The sequence below is a fragment of the Dreissena polymorpha genome, chromosome 1 (assembly GCF_020536995.1).
Source record: "Dreissena polymorpha isolate Duluth1 chromosome 1, UMN_Dpol_1.0, whole genome shotgun sequence".
Lineage (NCBI taxonomy): Eukaryota > Metazoa > Mollusca > Bivalvia > Myida > Dreissenidae > Dreissena > Dreissena polymorpha.
In genome coordinates, this window is record NC_068355.1 from 80,980,427 (window position 1) to 81,002,442 (window position 22,016).

The 22,016-nt window shown below is 35.8% G+C and overlaps 1 protein-coding gene across 8 annotated transcripts in view; it reads right to left on the reverse strand.

Moving 5' to 3' along the window:
• Nucleotides 1-22,016, reverse strand: part of LOC127837513 (uncharacterized) — an 81,269-nt gene that overhangs the window by 13,620 nt on the left and 45,633 nt on the right. For 4 of the 8 annotated variants that reach the window (XM_052364667.1, XM_052364674.1, XM_052364706.1 and 1 more), the window contains 13 exons: nt 21,264-21,278; nt 19,514-19,594; nt 19,097-19,120; nt 17,522-17,671; nt 15,898-16,005; nt 15,251-15,422; nt 14,665-14,861; nt 13,807-13,881; nt 12,925-13,000; nt 12,220-12,303; nt 5,680-6,386; nt 5,116-5,193; nt 4,790-4,923 (listed from right to left, as the gene is read on the reverse strand). In XM_052364667.1, the coding sequence (XP_052220627.1) occupies nt 4,790-4,923; nt 5,116-5,193; nt 5,680-6,386; nt 12,220-12,303; nt 12,925-13,000; nt 13,807-13,881; nt 14,665-14,861; nt 15,251-15,422; nt 15,898-16,005; nt 17,522-17,671; nt 19,097-19,120; nt 19,514-19,594; nt 21,264-21,278 (1,901 nt within the window). The remainder of the gene's footprint in view (nt 1-4,789; nt 4,924-5,115; nt 5,194-5,679; nt 6,387-12,219; nt 12,304-12,924; nt 13,001-13,806; nt 13,882-14,664; nt 14,862-15,250; nt 15,423-15,897; nt 16,006-17,521; nt 17,672-19,096; nt 19,121-19,513; nt 19,595-21,263; nt 21,279-22,016) is intronic. The other 4 variants (XM_052364715.1, XM_052364681.1, XM_052364691.1 and 1 more) reach the window with 4 other exon arrangements.

Here is a 22,016-nt window from a genome sequence, read left to right on the forward strand (position 1 = left end):
GCGGGACGCGTTCTTCATTTCAGGGACAATCCCGGACAATCTGGGACATATGGCATGTATGGTGTTTCCGATTACAAATTGAATAATGCTCATTTGAGAATCGAACAAAATATTAACAGTTGTGCGTTATTAATTCAACAAACTGCCATAAAATCACACGCTTATGAAAATTACGTCACTTGTCGTCTGCATGATCTTACTGCAGGTACACTGCTTACGAGTGTTGTCGCTCAATCATAGCATTCATTGCATGCGCCAATAAACTGCCATAAAATTGTTATATTAAAGACAATTAACAACCACAAACAATGCCGCCTTTTCAATTTGACTGCGAACGTGAGACAATCTATATGATGACAGGACCCCTGTTAATTTATCTACTTTGACACGTAGCTAGTCCCCTATTTGGGTAAGCATTGCCATAGAGACGCTGCAGATTAGTGGGAACACAGTGATTCGAGGTGCAGTTAAGCCTAAGATAAGGTATTAATGGATTTAGTAAAATCCGGGACATTTGACAGATTTCCGGGATTGCGGGACGTGTTCTTCCTTTCCGGGACAATCCCGGACAATCTGGGACATATGGCATGTATGATGATTTAAGATTGAAAGTAACAAGTCCTTTAATCATCAAGATCACCATTTCTTTTTGTTTTGGTAACACTCAGGCAGCAGTGGTCAGAATTTCCTAAGCCTAAAAGGTGTGTCAAAGTTATGTTGCGTATATCTTAGTAAAAAGCAAGCTTTAATGTACATGCTATAAATTAATGAGGGCTTCTGGATATGTCTTCAGTCTGTTTTACTTCCTCAATATATACTATATTTCATTTAATATTTTGGGCATTTTCTTCAACAGTGTTGTGTCAATTAATACATTAAAACAAATTAATATATATGGATTTATACAAATAGAACAAATATTGGTAATTTGAGTGAGAAAACACATGTTTATAGCTAAGGGGAGGGTAAAAGTTTGCTTAGTAAAAATAATGTGAAACAATTAACATACTTTGACAGATTTAGTAATACATGTTGCACACTGATTTATGAAGTATGATTATCAATTGAAATGTTTGTCTTACAATGTTCAACTTATTTGCTGATAAAAAAAACTTCTTTGATATGCGTAAAAAGATACTAGAAGTGGTTTAAATATCTTTTCACTGATAAAATATTGATGCAATATTGATTTTCTTTTTTGACTGATCCAGAGTATGCAAATAATTTGTATGTAAATATGCCTCCATATTAGTTTGTTTTCGGAGTTAAATTCTTATTGCCAATTACCAACAATGCAGTTATTGTTTTCAAAGAAATAAGATCTTGGAAATGTCATCAAAATGGCAACACAATTGAGAAGAAAGTTTTTGAGTAAATGTAAACATTTTAAATGATTTGCTTAAGTTGCTTGGCCTTAATATTTACCCATTTAAGCCTAGTGGACTCTCCCATCCTTTTAAATTGGATCAATTTATTGCCAAAATTAGGGATTTCTAGTATTCTTATTTCTAAATTTAGAATATTTCTTACAGAAAATCCTTTTAGCAAACAGCGCAGACCCTGATGAGACGCCGCATCATACGGCATCTCATCTGGGTCTACGCTGTTTGCCAAGGCCTTCTTTTCTAGACGCTAGGCATAAATGGGTTAAAAGAGATCAAGTGTGTTGTCTTTATAAATGTGATGTTAGACAAGTTAACATAGCATTTATTTTGTAATACCTGAAACGATTCTAGTTCTTTGAAGAGCATCTGTAAGTAGTTACGTGTTAATGTGTTACAAATTTTGCCTTCGTTTTTTTCGTTTTTAAATTACATTTAGAAGTTGTGAATGAACTTCCATAACAGCTCATCTCATACACACGTTCAAGGCATGCTACAATTGTTTTAAGGCAGCTTATTATGCTCAAGTTCCATTCATCTTATAGCATTACAGATATAATAACTATTTCTTCAGTAAAAATCTAAACTGGACATAACATCAGCAAGTGGTTAGTAATTGAAAATACATTAATCCAAACACCATCAAACAGCTTAAGCCAATCTGGCCATGATTAAAGCTCATTTACAAACTGTATTTTTTGCCTCATGGAAAGATTGGAGTTAATAGTTCATAACAAAACTGTACAGCCAAGAATGTATCATGTGTATAGAACAACACAGGCTGCAGTGAGAAGAGCTCATGTCTGTTTGCGTGTCACCCTTGACCCTGGTTACTATAGCAACAGAACAACACTTACCAATTGCTACACAGTATAGGAAAGGAAGATAAATATACATAAGTATTACATCTCACAAGTAATGTTTGTTGAATATATACACAAATGTTAGTGGATGGATCAACTGCCATAACAGCAATTGAAGAAACATGTAATTCACACTTACAGTTTGTAGGTTGTTACTGACATTCAAAAATTGTTACTTAGTTTTACACACCATCAATCATGACAACACTCTTTAAAAACATAGTACACATTTGTCAGAAGAATATGGTATTTTGGTTAGAATTAGCTATTTTATGAGAGAAAAGAATTACGGCCAGGCTTTAGATGACAGAATGATTAATCAGGGTGCAGAATCAACCAAGTTTTCAGGGGTTTAAGCACGGGTTGGACAGAATGTAATCACACCATTAAGAACTTTATTTTTGCAAATATCTCAAGTTATTGAAATACATTTGCAAAAATCTTTAGTGCATACAAGAATGTTTTTCTTGCAGTTTGTCCCGAAGTCTTAAGGTATAAGAACAAACCCTTGAATATTTCATGTTCTTTGAAACATAACCATGTAGCACAAATTGAACTTTGAGCAAGAACACAGGCTAATTAAATTTAGTTATTCTGATGTATTTCACATTGCCACAAGCAGTGTAACCTGTCTGTTATGCACTAGTTGAAATTCTTAAGAAAACTTGTTAAAAATGTTATTTGAAATAAAGCACTAAAACGTCGTGTTTAAACCCCACAGTCTGGTGATTCTGCACCCTGCTAATGATAGATGGTTCTTAAATGTAACGTTCAAACATGAAAAACTGTTTTTGCATAGTTAGTTGACAATTTGATGTAGCAACATAACACATTGTCCATTGTCTCTACCACAAGCCCTTCAATTAATCCCAACCATGCACATCTTGTCAGTTATCATCATCACACCAATCTGGATTAACAAACTTTTGATAATCATTTAAAGATGATTAATATTTTTTATTTTTAATTCCTTATCAGGCATCCACTCTTAGGGTAACAATGTTAACAACAACAACAATGAAGCTGTTTCCATGGGCACAAACAGCACGATGAATGATGCACCAACAAAACTGTGGCACGTATTATAACAATACTAGCATTCCAGACCATTCTACAACTGACATAACAATGCAAGCCAATCAATTAGAAACTGGACTCTAGTTATAAATACTCAATGATTAAAATAAAAGTCCTTGATGAATTGATTAACATGAAAAAAGGTTGGATTATTGGTTTTATTAAGTGAGAATTAATGTTACTTGAAAACAATAGTTGAGTCATCATTATTATTCAGAATCTAATATTTATATTGAAATAACAGACTGAAGCAAAGGTCTGACGGCAATGTTACATAGAGGTACAATGTACATGAGCCCAGTGTACAAACGATGAGCGTACTTCACGATGCACATTATGTTTACACGTCATATCAGATGGCATGCCTCACTTACCTTTAAGTGCGGATATTGGTAACGACTTCCAAGAAAAGGCAGGACAAGAGGCAAGTTAAACACAAAAGCATTCATGCTTTCAATGTGAATTAAATGTCATTTAAATTTTGAATGCTACAAATTATAACCAATCGAAGTTATCAAGTGTATTTCATTATAACCATACTAATGTAATTATTAGAGAAATGGCATTCAAATGTTTTCTTTAAAATATCACAAAACCTTCAGTATCGTATTTTGTTTTAATTATTATTTCATTATCCTTAAAATTTGATTACTGTTTGCATTATTATTATGAATATAGAAGCATTTTCTGTCAAAATTTTTTTTTGCTCAAACCCAAAAACTTAAGCCATGCTACCAAACATGTACACTAGATAAAAGACAACAAGCTAAATAACTAGAGAAATGCATTAAAATGAATTGCAACATACAGGTCAGAAAATAACAGAGCCTTAACCTGGACAAAAATTAGTCTTAATGCTTTTTTGTATTGTTTGTTCTGCCTTAACTCTTTCAGTGCTGGAACCAAATTTTGAAGGCCTTTGCAAACAGTTTGGATCCGGATGAGATGCCACAGAACATGGCGTCTCATCAGGATCCAAACAGTTTGCTATTCTGATAGTATTCTTTGAAAATACTCAAAGAAAATGCTAATTTTAGAAATTCAGCAGACGACATTTTAGCAGACTACAAATTTCCCAGCATGCAAATGGTTAAAGAATCATTAAAGCAGGAAGTTCTGTCCCTGATAAACCTGTTTGTAATGCAAAGGCTAATCTGGGACAGTTTACCCACACGCATTAAGTCCATTGTAACCGGATCAAGGCTTTAACAGAAGTTTTGGCCAGACAGGTAAGGGAACACTTCAGAAAGTTCAGAATGCAACCATTACATGCAGATCCAACAATCATGCTTGTTGGAAAGTATAAGGGACAAAAATCATAAAGATAATTGAAAAACTTAGGTAAATTGAGTATCTACATTTAGAATGCAACAATTTATAAATTGAGTATCTACATTTAGAATGCAACAATTTATTGTTTTCTGTTTATTTATTTTTAAATAATGGTTTACATGTTTTTATTCCTACCTCTGTTGTGTTAAAATCCTTTTGATTTTGTCAGCTTTCTCGCGACGTTTTACTTTCTCTTCTTCTGTTACGCTTTCATCGTCTGAGTCTGGAATGTATCGCTCCGGGATTTCTACCTTTGCCGGACGAAACAACTGAAAAAGAACCAAGGTGAATGAAAAAGGCAGTAAAAAGACATTTATCAATTAACTAACAAATGTACTAAATGAAATTTCTTATTGGCAAGAGTTAATAAAACCCAATGTCAACATTACAAAATGCCACATAATCTGTAATAATGTGCATGGCAGACTGGATTTCAGAAAGTTACAGTTATCGGTACATACGACTTCTCTGTCGATTGTTCGCTCATCAAACATGTCAGCCTTTGTGGTGGAGCTTTTCACAATGTCTGGCACGTCCAGCTGATGAAAGCACACAGGTATGTGGTGAACACCAAACATTAAACTCAACTTAACTCCCAAAAGCAGGACATTATAGCAAGAAAGAATTGTATCTGATATAAGACAAAATAAGTATATGCATTTCCTTCACACTTAGCGTTCAGTTGCCTGATATAAAGATCTGGCAAGAGCTGTTACTGTATCAAATAATGTATTCTTTAATGGATATTAAAACTTACTGACCCTTAATTCATTACCAACTGATGTTGTTAGTAAGTCTTTTTGTTTATAAAGAGTCCTTTTAGTTTCCAAACAAATTTGTAAACTGGAACTTGTTATACTCAGCATCAATGTCATAATGTGCTTGTCAAATAATCTAGTTAATTCACTTTTAGAAACCACTGTATAATTAATCTCTATTCAATCAACTTGTTATAACAAGTAAAAAATGTGCAAATATTTTGCCAGAATTTCAAGACAAAATACAAACACTTATTTTTGACTCACCGATGTGATCAGGTCCCCAGCCTGGCTGTGAAGTTTCGGTGAATGAGGCGAGCTCTTTTCCAACTTAACAGGCTCTGAACTTGAAATTGTCATGTAACGCATCTTGTTCAAGGCTCGGTTATTCTTGCCTTTCTTCAATATTGTGGGCACAGGACGCTCATAGTTTCTGTTTGTTGGAGACTTTCCCAGAATGTCAGCAAAGTTCTGATGACTGACCTCTGCTGTGATGTACTTGCTAGATTCTCTAACTGGGGGAGGAGGCGGAGTTTTGTTGGAAGGCTGTGTTCTCATTGACTCTGTTGGTTGATAAGTGTCATTTGATTTGCTTAAGTCAGCATTTACACCACCATTTTGTAAACTGGGCTGTGATTGGTTATTCTGAATATTAATGCTTTGTAAGGGTGCGTCTGTTTGGTCAAGATTGGAACTTACACTGCGGTACTGTGGTAAGGAGGATACATTGTTTACACTGCTAAATGGAGTGGGTTTACTATTGAGAGTAAAAGGTTTGGGTGTGATTAGGTGCAGGTTAGATCTTCGACGCTGTTTTCCGACAGGTTCCACTTCACTGGTTACAACTGCAGGTGCCCACGGCGGCTGGGGCTGTGTGGGAGATGAGGCCATCTGGTGGGGTAGGTTTTCGTAGACATGAGATTCAGAGTGGGTATATTCTGAAGGGACAACACCGACATGAAGCGGGGGTGGATCTAGAAACAAAGTGGTAGATCAGGAATAAATAGGACTAAATATACAGAAATGGTTACATAGAACACTCACTGAGGTGCATTTTCTTTTAATTATATATGAACTCATTCTATAAAGTGAAGTGTAAAGTTACATATAATGTAATGCTATAGAAAGCCCATAAACACTCAAAATCAACGAATAGTTTGTAAACTTAAAAAAAAATCAAGTTAATACATATCAATGTTCCTTATAGCATTAGCCAAAATGTCAACCCTAGATGTGGTCTGGTAACACAGATTTAACAAGATACAAAATGCTATGTTTTTGAGTATTTACCGGTAAGTTACTTGAAGAAAATCTAAACAATTTGAAAAAGAAAGGGAAAATAAAAGGAAAATTAATGACACCTCAGTACAGTGTATACACATGCATGAAAGTTTGTCGTCTGCTACAGGATCTAGTCCCAATAACCATGTAACATTTAGTCTAAAGTTTTACACTGTGATCTGCTGCTTTAACAAAAATACATGTATAATATTTGAATTTCCAGATACTGATTTTGTCACATATGCTTAAAAGATATCTGGCTGTATAAGATGAACAGCAAACCAAGTTTTCATCAGTATTTTGCTTTCTAATGTATTTTGGATCATAGAAATATACAGGTTATTGGAAGTTTGTAATGAACTTTGTAACAGACATTCCTGATATAGATATATATTCAATAATACAGGAACATGATACAACATTTTGTGCAAATTATTAACTAGCATCTACTTTCTACTTATTTATAAATTAATATGAGTCCCGTTCTGAGAAAACTAGGCATAATGCATGTGCGTAAAGTGTCGTCCCAGATCAGCCTGTGCAGCCCGCACGGGCTTATCAGGGACGACACTTTCCGCCATAATTGGGTTTTTGCTAAGAAGAGACTTCATTTTAACGAAAAATGTCATGAACTCGGAAAGTGTTGTCCCTGATTAGTTTTTTCAGAACACCACTAATATAATAAAATACACAGAAATAAAATTGCAATCAGAGGAAATGGCACATCAGAAAAGTGTCAACAACAATAATGATGTTTAACCTAAAAGAACTTTTAAAATGTAATAAGTTGATGTCAGTTTTGACAGAAATAAGAAAATTATAACAGAATATTGATTTTCTTATAAATAAATGTTAACTTATCTGTTTAAAGTTCACACAAAATAAAGCTCCACAACAAAAGTTTACATTTTATTTTCATCTTTGGTAACAAATTTAACACATAATGTTCTGTTTAATGAAACTGATACAAAGATGAAAGGTTAAATAATCTAATATACATTTGCATTTATGTTATTGCATTAAATGGAATATTGTATAATGTTGTCAATAGCAATAAGTAGACAATAACTTGAAGTATACTGGAACAACTGTCACAGAATACTGACATTAACATTTTCCTATCAAATGCAAGGGGCATCTATATCCAGAAAATATTAGTGAATTATTTAAATGAAATAGAAAATAAAGTAGAAGAGTCAGTTCAGATGACAAATACAACCATAATGGATCATTTCAAGCAGTTGCAATTTTTTTTGATTTATTGATTAAAATGCCAAAATTTAAGGCAATATAACTCTGCCAAGAACATACACACAAAAAACGCTTGCACTTCAGCCCATTATAGATAAAATGCCCCGCCCCTTGGAAGCCATTTTTTTCAAGCAAACACAATTATTTTCGAACTCATCCAAGATATCATTGAGAACAATCTTCTGACCAAATTTCATGAAGATTGGACAATAAATGTGGCCTCTAGAGTGTTAACAAGGTTTTACTATAGCCATATATAGCCATATGAGGAAAAATGCCCCGCCCCTGGTGGCCATGTTTTTAAAGCAACCAGAACCATTTTCAAACTCATCCAAGATATCATTGGGACAAATCTTCTGACCAAGTTTCATGATGATCGGAAAATAAATGTGACCTCTAGAGTGTTAACAAGGTTTTACTATAGCCATATAAGGAAAATAACCCCACACCTGTGGTGGCCATGTCTTTCAACCAACCGGCATCATTTTTGAACTCGTCCAAGATATTATTGGGATGAATTTTCTGACCGAGTTTCATGAAGATCGGACTATAAATGTGGCCTTTAGAGTGTTAACAAGATTTTACTAAAGCCTTAAATAGCCATATAAGGAAAAATGCCCCGCAACTTGGCGGCCATGTTATTCAAGCAAACGTAACCATTTTCAAACTCATCCAAGATATCATTAAGACAAATCTTCTGACCAAATTTCATCAAGATTGGACAATAAATGTGGCCTCTAGAGTGTTAACAAAGTTTTACTATAGCCATATAAGGAAAAATGCCCCGCCCCCTGGCGGCCATGTTTTTCAACCAACCAGCATCATTTTCGAACTCGTCCAAGATATTATTGGGATGGATCTTCTGACCAAGTTTCATTAAGATTGAACAATAAATGTGGCCTCTAGAGTGTTAACAAGATTTTATTTAAGCCATATATAGCCATATAAGGAAAAATGCCCCGCCCCCCTGGCAGCCATGTTTTTCAAGCAAAGGTTACCATTTTTGAACTCATCAAAGATATCAGTGCGACAAATCTTTTGAGCAAAGTTCATGAAGATCGGAAAATAAATGTGGCCTCTAGAATGTTAACAAGGTTTTACTAAAGCCATATAAGGAAAAATGCCCCGTCCCCTGGCGGCCATGTTTTTCAACCAACCGGCATCATTTTCGAACTCGTCCAAGATATTATTCGGATAAATCTTCTGACCAAGTTTCATAAAGATCAGACAATAAATGTGGCCTCTAGAGTGTTAACAAGATTTTACTATAGCCATCTATAGCCATATTATGAAAAATGCCCCGCCCCTTGGCAGCCATGTTTTTCAAGCAAAGGTTACCATTTTTTAACTCATCAAAGATATCAGTGGGACAAATCTTTTGAGCAAGTTTCATGAAGATCGGAAAATAAATGCGGCCTCTAGAATGTTAACAAGGTTTTACTATAGCCATATAAGGAAAATTGCCCCGCCCCCTGGCGGCCATGTTTTTCAACCAACCGGCACATTTTCGAACTCGTCCAAGATATTATTGAGATGAATAATCTGACCAAGTTTCATGAAGATCAGACAATAAATGTGGCCTCTAGAGTGTTAACAAGATTTTACTATAGCCATCTAAAGCCATATAATGAAAAATGCCCCTCCCCTTGGCAGCCATGTTTTTTAAGCAAACGTAACCATTTTCGAACTCATCCAAGATATCATTAAAACCAATCTTCTGACCAAATTTCATGAAGATTGGACAATAAATGTGGCCTCTAGAGAGTGAACAAGGCAAATGTTGACGTCGCACAACGGACAACGCACGACGGACAACAGACAAAAGCTCACCAAGAGCACGTTGCGCTCAGGTGAGCTAAAAAACAGTGTTTGCTACTTCATATTGATCACACTCAAGACAAAAAGTTGATTTATTAAATCAATTGCTTAATTTCAAGGGCATGTAACTCAAAAAAGAATACCAAAACATACATGCAAATGACATCTTACATTTGTATATCTATACATAGTATAAACAACATTATATTGTGTTGTTATGATTTATGGTAGAGATCTACCAAAATAAGCAATACTTAATCAAAATTTATTGCATTTAACCTCAGTGCGTAACCTTGACCCAAGAGACCTGCGTCTTACTTGTGATATACAGCCAGATAAAGGAGAGCAATTGTAGAAAGTTAGTATAGAATCCCTTAATGCATACTGAAGAAATCGAAACATAACAAATAATTTAGCAAATATGTGATCTTTGACCTCAAAGTGTGACCTTGACCATGCCTCTAGGGTTATGGGTTTTGCAGAGTCGGATGTCTGTGACTCATATGTTATCAGGTATTCAGCACAAGACAGAAAAATACTTGATGAAAAGGGCCATAAATGTGCTATTGACAAATGGTCTGAATTGCAACTATTATTGACTTGTATCATTTGTCATCAATATATACACTCATGCCAAGTTTTAATCAAATCTGCAGAAGCAGTTCCAAGATGAGATCTGGCTCTGGACACAAAAGTGTTCTTATTTTCAAATCAGAGCCATAACTCTATTATTTGAAAATCAAAAGTGACATCATTTAATGTGCATCATTCTTTAATCCATATATACACTCATAATATCAAGTTTCAATGAAAGTAACCAAAGCAGTTCCGAGATCGCTCCAGACTAAACTAGAGCTTTGTCACATACGTGACGTATACCTTCACGTGCCGCATTGACACAGACTATTTTGCATGCTGTCTTCACAAAACAAGAGAATCTAATTTATGGCGATTTTTTAAAATTATTATGCCATTATCATTTATAGCCATTTTGACCTTTGAACTCTTGAATTCTTTCACATGACACACTATCCAATGACTGTGAACAAAATTAATGTACAGAGTCATTTTAAAATCTCACAATGAATGACATAGTTATGGCCCAGACAAGATCATTTATTACCATTTTTTACCTTTGAACTAAAAGTGTGACCTTGACCTTGGACATATCGACGTAATTCTTTCGCGCAACACACCGTCCAATGATGGTGAACAAAAGAGCCAAATGATTTTAAAATCTCAATAAACGACATAGTTATGGCCCGGACAAGCTCATTGATGGCTATTTTTGACCTTTGAACTCAAAGTGTGCCCTTGACCTTGGAGATATCGAAGTAATTCTTTCACGCCACACACCATCCAATGATGGTGAACAAATGTGCCAAATGATTTTAAATCTCACAATGAACAACATAGTTATGGCCCGGACAAGCTCATTTATGGCCATTTTTGACCTTTAAACTTTAAGTGTGACCTTGACTTTGGAGATATCTACGTAATTCTTTCGCACACCACATCATCCAATTATGGTGAACAAATGTGCCAAATGATTTCAAAATTTTACAATGAACGACATAGTTATGGCCCGGACAAGCTCATTTATGATCGTTGAACTCAAAGTGTGACCTTGACCTTGGAGATATCGACGTAATTCTTTCGCGCGACACACCGTCCAAAAATTGTGAACACATTTGCCAAATGATTTTAAAATCTCACAATAAATGACAAAGTTATGGCCCGGACAAGCATTTGACCTTTGAACTCCAGGTGTGACCTTGACCTTTGAGATATCGACGTACTTTTTTCACACGACACACCGTCCCATGATGGTGAACAAATTTATCAAGTCATTTTAAAATCTAACAATAAATGACATAGTTATGGTTGGGACAAACTTTCAGTTAAAAACACACTAAGTGACCCCATGACCTAGTTTTTGACCCGGCATGACCCATATTCAAACCTGACCTAGACATCATCTAGATACAACTTCTGACAAAGTTTGGTGAAGATCGGATGAAATTTCTGGACAGACCAACAGACGGACCGACAGACCGACAAAGTGACATCTGTATAGCCCCCATTACCAATGGAAATGGGGGTATAAAAAGTTTTCCAGATGGATGGGAGGACAGATGGACAGACTACTCAAAAACAATATCCCTCCTCCTATGGGGGATTTTAAGAAGGAAAATACTGTTAATGCTACACAGACCTTTGAAAGCTGGTAATAAATGCTGAATAACTTAAGTACAGCACACGTTATAACACATTCATACACAGATGAGTACTCGGATATTTCTGAGGCTATGTAGAATACCTAGAGCTAAACCATGATTTCTAGAAAAGAAAACAAAACAGCATGGTTAAACCAGCCACACAGTTGAATTCCTTAAATATTGATAATTACAATTATAGATTTAAGCTTTGAATCAAAATTCTGAATTAAAATTTTACCATCTTCCTTTTTTTTCCTTGCATCTGCATGTCGTTTTACATCTCTGACCGTCTGCTGTTTAGGCATGTTTTTTGGCAAAAGACCTGGATTTAAAAAGTGAGATTGCATTTTCATGATCATAAGTTTTATTGTGATTGTTGACTTTAACATTCAACATACAGGTGTTTCATTACCATGTTAAAATCTTAGACATACAAGATATTTGTTGAATTCAGTGTAAGATAAGATCATAGAAAAAAGTTCATTTTTCTCTGATCATTCCTAAATGAAAACTGATAATGTACAGAAACCAACAAATATCCTCATGTCATCAATTTTAGTATTTTCACAAGTGGCCACGCCAGGAATGAAAGACTCGTATTATATGACTACCCTCATAACAATCAGAGCCTCTGGCGTAATTCTATTCGCTAAATACCAGTGTTAAAAAAACAACACTTTCCTGTTGGAAAACCAGCTAGAATATTTAGCTTGTAAGGATGAGTGAATTTTCTTTGCCCAAAGAACTCTTGATCATCATTTAATGACCCATAAAGATAGATAAATAAGATTTTTAAATTCAACTTTTCTGTATAATTTTGTCTGTATACATTTGCGGGAAAAAAAGGAGTGACCATTAAAAAAAGAGACTATCACAATTCCTCAGCTGTCATGACAAGACACAGTATTTAAAATCTCTTCAAAGATAGGTAAATTTAACTCACCAAAGAAGCGTTTGGTGTTGTCTTCAGCATCCCCAATGTCCCACTGATTGGGCAAGCCATCTGTCCCATCATCAGCCTACAAGGGTCAAACAACAAAGATTGCATTTTTGAGCCGCAGTCCGAGAAAACTGGGCATAATGCATGGTATTTTTGTTTCAAGGAAGTCCCTCCTTACCGAAAAGTAAGTTTAGGCGGAAAGTGTCGTCCCTGATTAGCCTGTGCGGACTGCACAGGCTAATCTGGGATGACACTTTACGCACATGCATTAAGCGCTGTTTTCTCAGAACACGACTCTTTTGTTTTCGTGTATGTGCTATATGTCTCATACTGGATCAGCTAATTCAGTCAGCACAGGCCTATCAGGAAGACATTTTCACATTTTACTTTAATATCTTTCCAGGAAGTTAAATTTAATTTAAGACCTTTCTTACTAGATAAAAATTGTAAAGGCTTCATTGCCAACCCTACGATACTGATGAGCAGCAAACAGTATAAAACCTGAACAGACTGCGAGCTACTGGGGCACTCAGAAATTGGTGCTATGTTGAAACTTGTGTGAACCTCTGAAGCATATACAGGTGGACAGATAATATGTGAATAAAATAGTTATTTTAGATCGGTATTAAGATTTATATTTTTATTCTGCCCATACTATTATCGTGGTGGAAAAAAGAAAAGAGTGTGCTGCTCTGTTCTTCGGTTGCCTTCAATCTTTTCTGTATTAAAAGCACAGTAAAATGAATGGAATGAACACGAAATTATCATACATTGCTCAACCAAATAAGCTAGCAGGCTAAACCATTACCTAAAATTAAATGACCGTGTGTTAACAAAGAGTTTCTACAAGTAAATTGCTAAGCATGACTGATGATGAAATGTCACCTGTATATGATTTGCTGACGCTGGTTTTTGGAATGTGGAGGCAGCAGAGGTGGCATGAAGTGGCTTCTCAGAGTCCTGAAAGAAACATTTGACAATGCTGCAAAATTCAAAAACCTATTGAAAACCGAAAGAAACAATTCAGCTCCAAAAAGGATTTTGTTATTAAAATTCTCCTTCAGACAAAATCAAACATAGCATTAATTTACCAAAATTGAGTAGTAGGAACAAAATTATTTCTTCTGTGGTAGAAACAAGTACCATCATTGTTAATATCAAACGCCCCTAAAGCATCATTCTGACACACAAGCATGATCTTGATCTTAAAAGTTAGATAAAACAGACACGTTTTATTTATTTTGTGAAAACAGAAATCTCAGTCAATCATACACTTGTAGTTATCTTTTGCACAAGAAATTTAAACAAAGGGCAATTACTCCATAAACTCTCCAATATAGGGTTATGGTTCTTGTACTCTGCACATCCTCTCAAAGTCTTCTATTATTAAAAGAAGTTTTATTTGAATCCCTGTATTAACCTCCTTTTTTAATCAATGATCTGCACCATAATATAACACAATGTACCTGTGTTCCGCACAAGGAAAATACCAACTTGCAGGGTAATAACTATCAAACAACTGAAGAGAGCCATTATATTTCTTGCACTGCACACTAACACACACCGTACTTTGTAAATAAGTAAATAAAACTCATCTTATAAGCATCAATAATATTATTGTACTTTAATTATAGAGTGCAAAATAAACATTAACACAGGTTTTGCTTGGAAATATTAGGTGGACAAGCGAAGGTTTTTTACTTCTTAACGGAGTAAAAACCCTAAACCTTGGTGCAGACATACCACAGGCTTGAACAAGCTGTTGCCACTGGCGGGGGGACTCCTATCAGACACAGGCTGATAGTGGGGGAACGAGGCAAGGAGTGCTGACACGTGACCCAGGTTCTTACACTCGCCCGAATCTAGGTCAGTCTCGTAATACGTGGAACCAATCTGAGCCAGTCTCCCATCAGCCTTGTCAGATGATTTATCACCTGGAGCTGCAAAACATGCTAGGCATGTAGGGTTCAATTGATGGCATCTCAAACTCTTGAATTCCAGGCATCAACATAAGATTATGTGTAACTTGCCATTAAAAATGCAATATGCCTTAGAGGTTCTAGCTATCCTTACAGACAGATATACCTCGTCCCTTTTAACAATATAACATTTTTCAATAAGTTCAATACAAGTACTACAATATAGAATTAGTACTTCTTCTTAGTCTTGTTATTAAGATAATAAAGAAAAAGTGGTTAAGTGTATGGATATTTGTTCTAAGAGACGACACACACATTCTTTTATATATATATATAAGAAACCACTTAAAGCATTATTGTGTATGAATACTTGAATCAAACATTATTTCACACAACACTACCATGCTTACATATAACATTTGGTGATGAACCATTTGGTTGGCCATCCCCTGGTTTGGGCCTCTTCAGGGTGCTGATCATCTCCTGTAGGCGGGCCCCTTCCTCTGAAAGACCTTCCATAATGTCCTTAACCTTGGCAAGGTCACGCTCCATCTTCATCTTTGTGCGCAGAGATTCACTCGACTGGACAAAAATGCAAGGTTCATTCATTCAATTATTATTAATTATACAGATTATTGAAAAGATTTATGTTATTACCACATCTTATATTATAATTAGGGATGGGAAATTCCCATCCCTAATAATAATATATATGTTTATATATCTTTACTGTAAAGTGAATGAAGCAGCAAATAGCTGATGAACTCCAAGAATAACAGCATTACATGTGCTTTGTAACCAAATTTATAATGAAAAATATAACTGGTTAAAAATGTGTGGGCATATGCTCGATAAGTATTTGAATTAGTGTTTGCCCTAGAACCAAAAATGCAAAATGCGCTCATATTTACAAGCAATCTTAGTCCCAATTCAAATTATTTTATTTTTTCAATTTAAGTGATCAACTGCCCATACACAATACAACAAATATATCATTCACACAAATATTAACTGATTATACATGACCCCCAACTAGGTAATCATTAACCTTTCTTACCAGTGCAGGTGCACTCTTGCTGCGTGAGACGTTGCCATACACCTGAGATTGCAGCAGCGCCACCTCATGTTCCAGTCGGTTGTTCTCTGCTGTAGTCTCCTCCAACTCCTGCAAGAAATGACATGATATTTTACTATATTTTTCCTTTAGGAAAATAGGCTGCATTTCATGATCCTTTTCTACCTGGAATCACATGGTTATCAAGGTCATTTGAAAATTGAGAATACTGAAATGTTTTGACAAAGGGATTAAAATGTATTAATGCATAATTTAAAAAAGTCATAATAGTTTATTTGAGTCTTATATTGTGCCTCATATATCCTGACAGTCTCATATCATATGTGGCTGAAATTAGAAAAATTATGGCAATTAGCAAAAGTATCTTATCTACTGATAAGGCATATTATCCGACAAATAAGGTATCTTCCCAAAAAATGCAAGGTTTCACTATCATTAACTATATTTCTAAAAAAAACACAAAGCGTTTTTATGATCATTTACTACACTTTAAAATATTTTTTTTCATCATGGTCATATATATTTCTAAAGAAAAGGCAGCATTCTGTAATCATTGAAATTTATAATCCGCAAAGAATAGATAGCATTGCATGATCATTTACTCTATTAAAAAAGAATGGGCAGTATTTGATGATCATTTACATAATCCCTGTTTACAAAAAAACTTACACATTCCTTAAAACAAGGACCATAAAACATTATCTAGTCAATATTAATGTTAAACCGACTGTCAATTAACTGGTTTAATTATAATTGAATTGCCTTAGAAATGATCATGAAAGTATACATTCAGTATACCAAATTAAAACCAACTTTCATTGAAGGAAATGAAATTCTATGGGACTTTATCAACTATTGTATTTCTGATGAAGTGAAACCACTCCTCCATGTAAGCCTTTATCATTATCTAAGACCCATTGACCCCCAGGACAGCACATATATGCAGCGAGGCCCTGGCTGAGGACCCATTGACCCCGAGGACAGCACATATATGCAGCGAGGCCCCGGATGAGGACCCATTGACCCCCAGGACAGCACATATATGCAGCGAGGCCCCCGCTGAGGACCCATTGACCCCCAGGACAGCACATATATGCAGCGAGGCCCCGGCTGAGGACCCATTGACCCCCAGGACAGCACATATATGCAGCGAGGCCCCTGCTGAGGACCCATTGACCCCCAGGACAGCACATATATGCAGCGAGGCCCCGGCTGAGGACCCCTTGACCCACAGGACAGCACATATATGCAGAAAGGCCCCTGCTGAGGACCCATTGACCCACAGGACAGCACATATATGCAGGAAGGCCCCTGCTGAGGACCCATTGACCCACAGGACAGCACATATATGCAGGAAGGCCCCTGCTGAGGACCCATTGACCCCCAGGACAGCACATATATGCAGCGAGGCCCCCGCTGAGGACCCATTGACCCCAAGGACCGCACATAATGCAGCGAGGCCAACGCTGAGGACCCATTGACCCACAGGACAGCACATATATGCAGCGAGGCCCCCGTTGACCCCCAGGACAGCACATATATGCAGCAAGTCCCCTGCTGGTACCCCCAGGACAGCACATATATGCAGCGAGTCCCTGGCTGATACCTTTGAAGCATCAGCAAGCTGCTGTAGGACCCGTGAGAGCTCACGCTCGATGGTCTTCTGCTGCTGTACCAGGATGTCAAGCTCACGCGGGTTGGTTACATGCTGGTCCTGCTTCTTGAGGAGCCCACCCAATGCCTTCTCTAGCATCTCCTGTCATACACACAGTAGAACAGAACATGAATAGTGTACATAACATCTTCTGCCAGACAAAGAACATAACACAAATAGTGTATACCACATCCCCTGCCAGAACATGAAAAGTTTGACTCACATCTCCTGCCAGACACAGAACAGAACATGAATAGTGTACATTGCATCCCTGCAAGACACAGAATAAAACATTAAACAGTGTTGACCACATCTACTGAAGGACAGAGAACATAACATAAAGATGAAAATTGTGACTCACATCTCATGCAGGGCACAGAACATGAACATGAATAGTATACCTCACATCTCCATCAACACACAGAACAGAACATGAATAGTGTAACTCACATCTCCTGCAGGACGCAGAAAAGATCATGAATTGTGTAACTCACATCCAATTCCAGAAACAGAACAGGACATGAACAGTGTATAACACATCTCCTGCATGACACAGAACATAACATGAATTTTGTAACTCACATCCCCTTCCAGACGCAGAACAAAACATAAACATGAATAGTGTATAACAAATCTCCTGCCAGAAACATGGGGGCACATAACAATACATAATTCTGGTAATGCTTCTATTGTCCATCAGAACTCCCTACCTATTGAATATTTATTGGTTGGAGTTCATACAGATAGAATACATTCTTTTGACATTATACAACATTATTTTGTATATAAATATATCCTTTAAATATCTTTCAACAAAAATCAAGGCACAGGTGAATTTGTCATTCTCACTAAACAATATAAGTTGAAATTAAGTCTCAGATAAACTATTTTCTTTGCCTTGCAGCCAATACCAATTAATCACAAAAGATCACACAACCACAACATAGACATACAATAATGATTCGTTGGGAATTTTGGTTTTACAACAATGCATGCACTGTGTTACACAATTCATAATCATCTGCAATGGTTATAGTTTTTTACATGTTCATGTATGATGTTTATCTAAATTTCTTTAAAAAATTAATACAACAATTGGTCACAGTGGCACATCCAAGGCTACATACAGATATTCAGTGAACATCTTAGAAAATCAGACATTTATTTTACATGAATTTTGATACTCCACAAATGTATCATGCCTTTGCTACAAATCGTCAATATGAATTGTCTGTGCATACTCTCTTCACACATCTCCTCTGATTAATTAGGGAAGGTTTTATATAGGGTGCACATGAATTATACAAGTAAAGGCAGCATTTAAAAGGCAAGGGGATGCTGTAATTTAAAAACAAACTTAAATTTCCATAATGCAGCAGTGAATTTTGTTCTGGTTATTGGCACATATTAGTTTGTCTGACAAAATTGGCATTAGGGCCACAGTATGCTTTTTTACAGGATGCATTTAGTCAACTAAACTTGTCATTGGAGCAAGCTAGGTGGTGAACCAGTCAAAAAATGTCAAACCTTTTTTTCAGCTAGACTGGCAACCTGGAAATTAGAATGCCATAATACTCATACAAGTATAAGAATATAGAAATTTTGTAGATACATTTTCATGTTAACTTGTATAACTAACCCTTAATAAGTGTCCCTTCAAAACTCTTTGTTAAATAACTCTATGATGGCAGCAGATCATAACAACATAAAATACTGCGCTTCACAGTTACAAGCCGTCTCTTTACCTGCACCTACAAACATGTCTGAAATATATTTCACACAAAGTATTCAAGAATCATACCATGTACATATGCTCACACCAGATGCTAAAAGGCCCAAGATTTTACATGTATAACTCAATATATGGGGGTGATGGCCATATGGCAGAGTATCCTCTAACAAAACAGTTAAACACACATATCTGGTAACCCTAAAGTGCCCTACCCTGTCTTCCTTCAGACCGGTCACCTGGAAGGCCTGCTCCTGCAGCACCCGGTCCAGACTGTTCAGCTTCTCACGCTTCTCCTGCAATAAAAATTACATGCAATCATATAATATGAGTCGTGTTCTGAGAAAACTGGGCATAATGCATGTGCGTAAAGTGTCGTCCCAGATTAGCCTGTGCAGTCCCCACAGGCTAATCAGGGTCGACACTTTCCATTCATTTGACATTTTTCGTTTAAATGAAGTCTCTTCTTAGCAAAATCCAATTAAGGCAGAAAGAGTCGTCCCTGATAAGCCTTGCGGACTGCACAGGCTAACCTGGGACGACACTTTATGCACATGCATTATGCACAGTTTTCTCAGAACGCGACTTTTATAGTCTCATTTAAAATGTAGTAAATACAGTAGTATGCAATTTTCATATTGCAAGCAATAAACGAATACACTTCCATGCCATGATTTATACAGTGTTGTACAATATATATTGCATGCAATGAAATATAATATGCTCTCATATAAACATACTTTAAAGTATATAGGATTCTGCAATGAACATTAAAAGCCATGAAATAATAATTAATAATATACTGTCATCATATTATAGAGTGTTCTGCAATAAATATTTCATGAATATCATATCAGAGGAAATAATATATTCTGTATCATTAAAAACAAATACATGTTACCTTTTGCATATTGGCTTTCATTGTTTCATTTCAATTACTACTTCAATATCAATAAATATGTAATTTCCAAACGAGTTTTATGATGTGTAAGAAGTTTATTTGTAAAGGACCTCTAGTTATTGTATTAGCAGTTCAAGCATTGTTTTTAGCAGTTAATTGAATACTAATCAAACGAAATCAGATGTTGAGTATTTAGTCTTATCTGGCAAGGTAAAGTAACAATCAATTTATGTATATTACATCAATATAAAATTTCTTTTGAAAAATCAACGACATACATACTGCATTCTAAACAAGATACCTATATCTAATAGTTCCAACAATATACATGTAAGTGTTAACTTATCTCTGCATAAAACTGCCTAAAAACTTTTAAAATGTTAGAAATTCAAGAAATTATTAAAACATAAGATTTGAAGCAAAAAACACTGACCCTTACTCCAATAAAAAGGAGCATTGGTTTTCCAGTTAATTAGGACAGACTTCTACTTTAGAATTACAAGTTTTTTAATAATCAGCACACACTCCATAGTAATGCAAGTTAAACAAATACATGGAAGAAAAAACAACAAGAGTTAAAAAATCCACATGAAGTTGAAAGCAATAAACCGTGAAAATGAAAGCAAATTCTTAGATGACCTTAAAGACAAAAACAAACATGACCTGCAGTGGTTTTTTTCACCATTTTTGGTATGAGGCCAGGTCCTTTTGGATTGGGAAAATTCGGGGCATTTTGAGTAAAATTGGGAAATTAGTGTCATTGCTGTTTTGATAAAAAATGCTTCAAATTTCAGAAAACATTGTTTTAAGTTTTATATTAACTAAGGTTGAACTTCTACAGCTGGATGGGAGGTGAACAAAATGTTGAGATGTAAAAAAAATAAAAAAAATTGTTTTTTAAATCTTCGATTGGGACATTTTAGTTCCCATTTGGGAATTATTTTTTATTTTCCTATTCACGAACAATATTATACTACTCAACCCCTGCACCACAAACAAAACAGTAGTTAGGAGACAGAAAGCTCTTTGTCAGCATGTACTACTGCTGCTGTGGTCATACCCACCTCCAGTTCCTTGTGCTGCAAGTGACCAAACACAGTAACCATCTCACACCTCACACAGTCAACAACATTTAACAATTGATGAAATTGTCATACTTCCCAAAAGCCTAGACACTACAATATGAACCGTCCTTTGTGAAAAGGAGGTTTAAAGCATATACATAAAGTGTTGTCCGAGATTAGCCTGTGCAGTCAGCACAGGCTTATCAGGGACAACACTTTCCACCTAAACTGGATTATTGCTAAGAAAAGACTTTCTGTAAACAATAAACACCATTAAATTGAAATGAGTTGTCCCTCATTAGCGTTTGCGGACTACACAGGCTAATCTGGGACAACACTTTCCGCACATGCATTAAACCCCTTTTTCACAGAGCACTGCTCATATTATTGTTCAATACACATCTTACATTTGACTACAATTAAACAATCCGATGTGACAACATTTCCTGTATTCAACATCACTTCAATATTACTGTGGGGTCAAACATCCTATATCTAATACAATTATACTAAACTGTGGATGAAACACTTTTTATATCTAACTGCCCTTCACAAAAGGTATGATATAACACTTCACTTCGTTAACTATGTTTCAATAAGTTTTGGGGTAACACTTTCCATACAAAGCCATTTTTAAAACTTTTGGGGCAGCACTTAACATATGTGACACAAAAGTTTGCTGCATTGCGCTGTACTGCAACAACAAAGTGACAGCTTACAGAACACCCATGACAAATTATTTTTATGAAACCT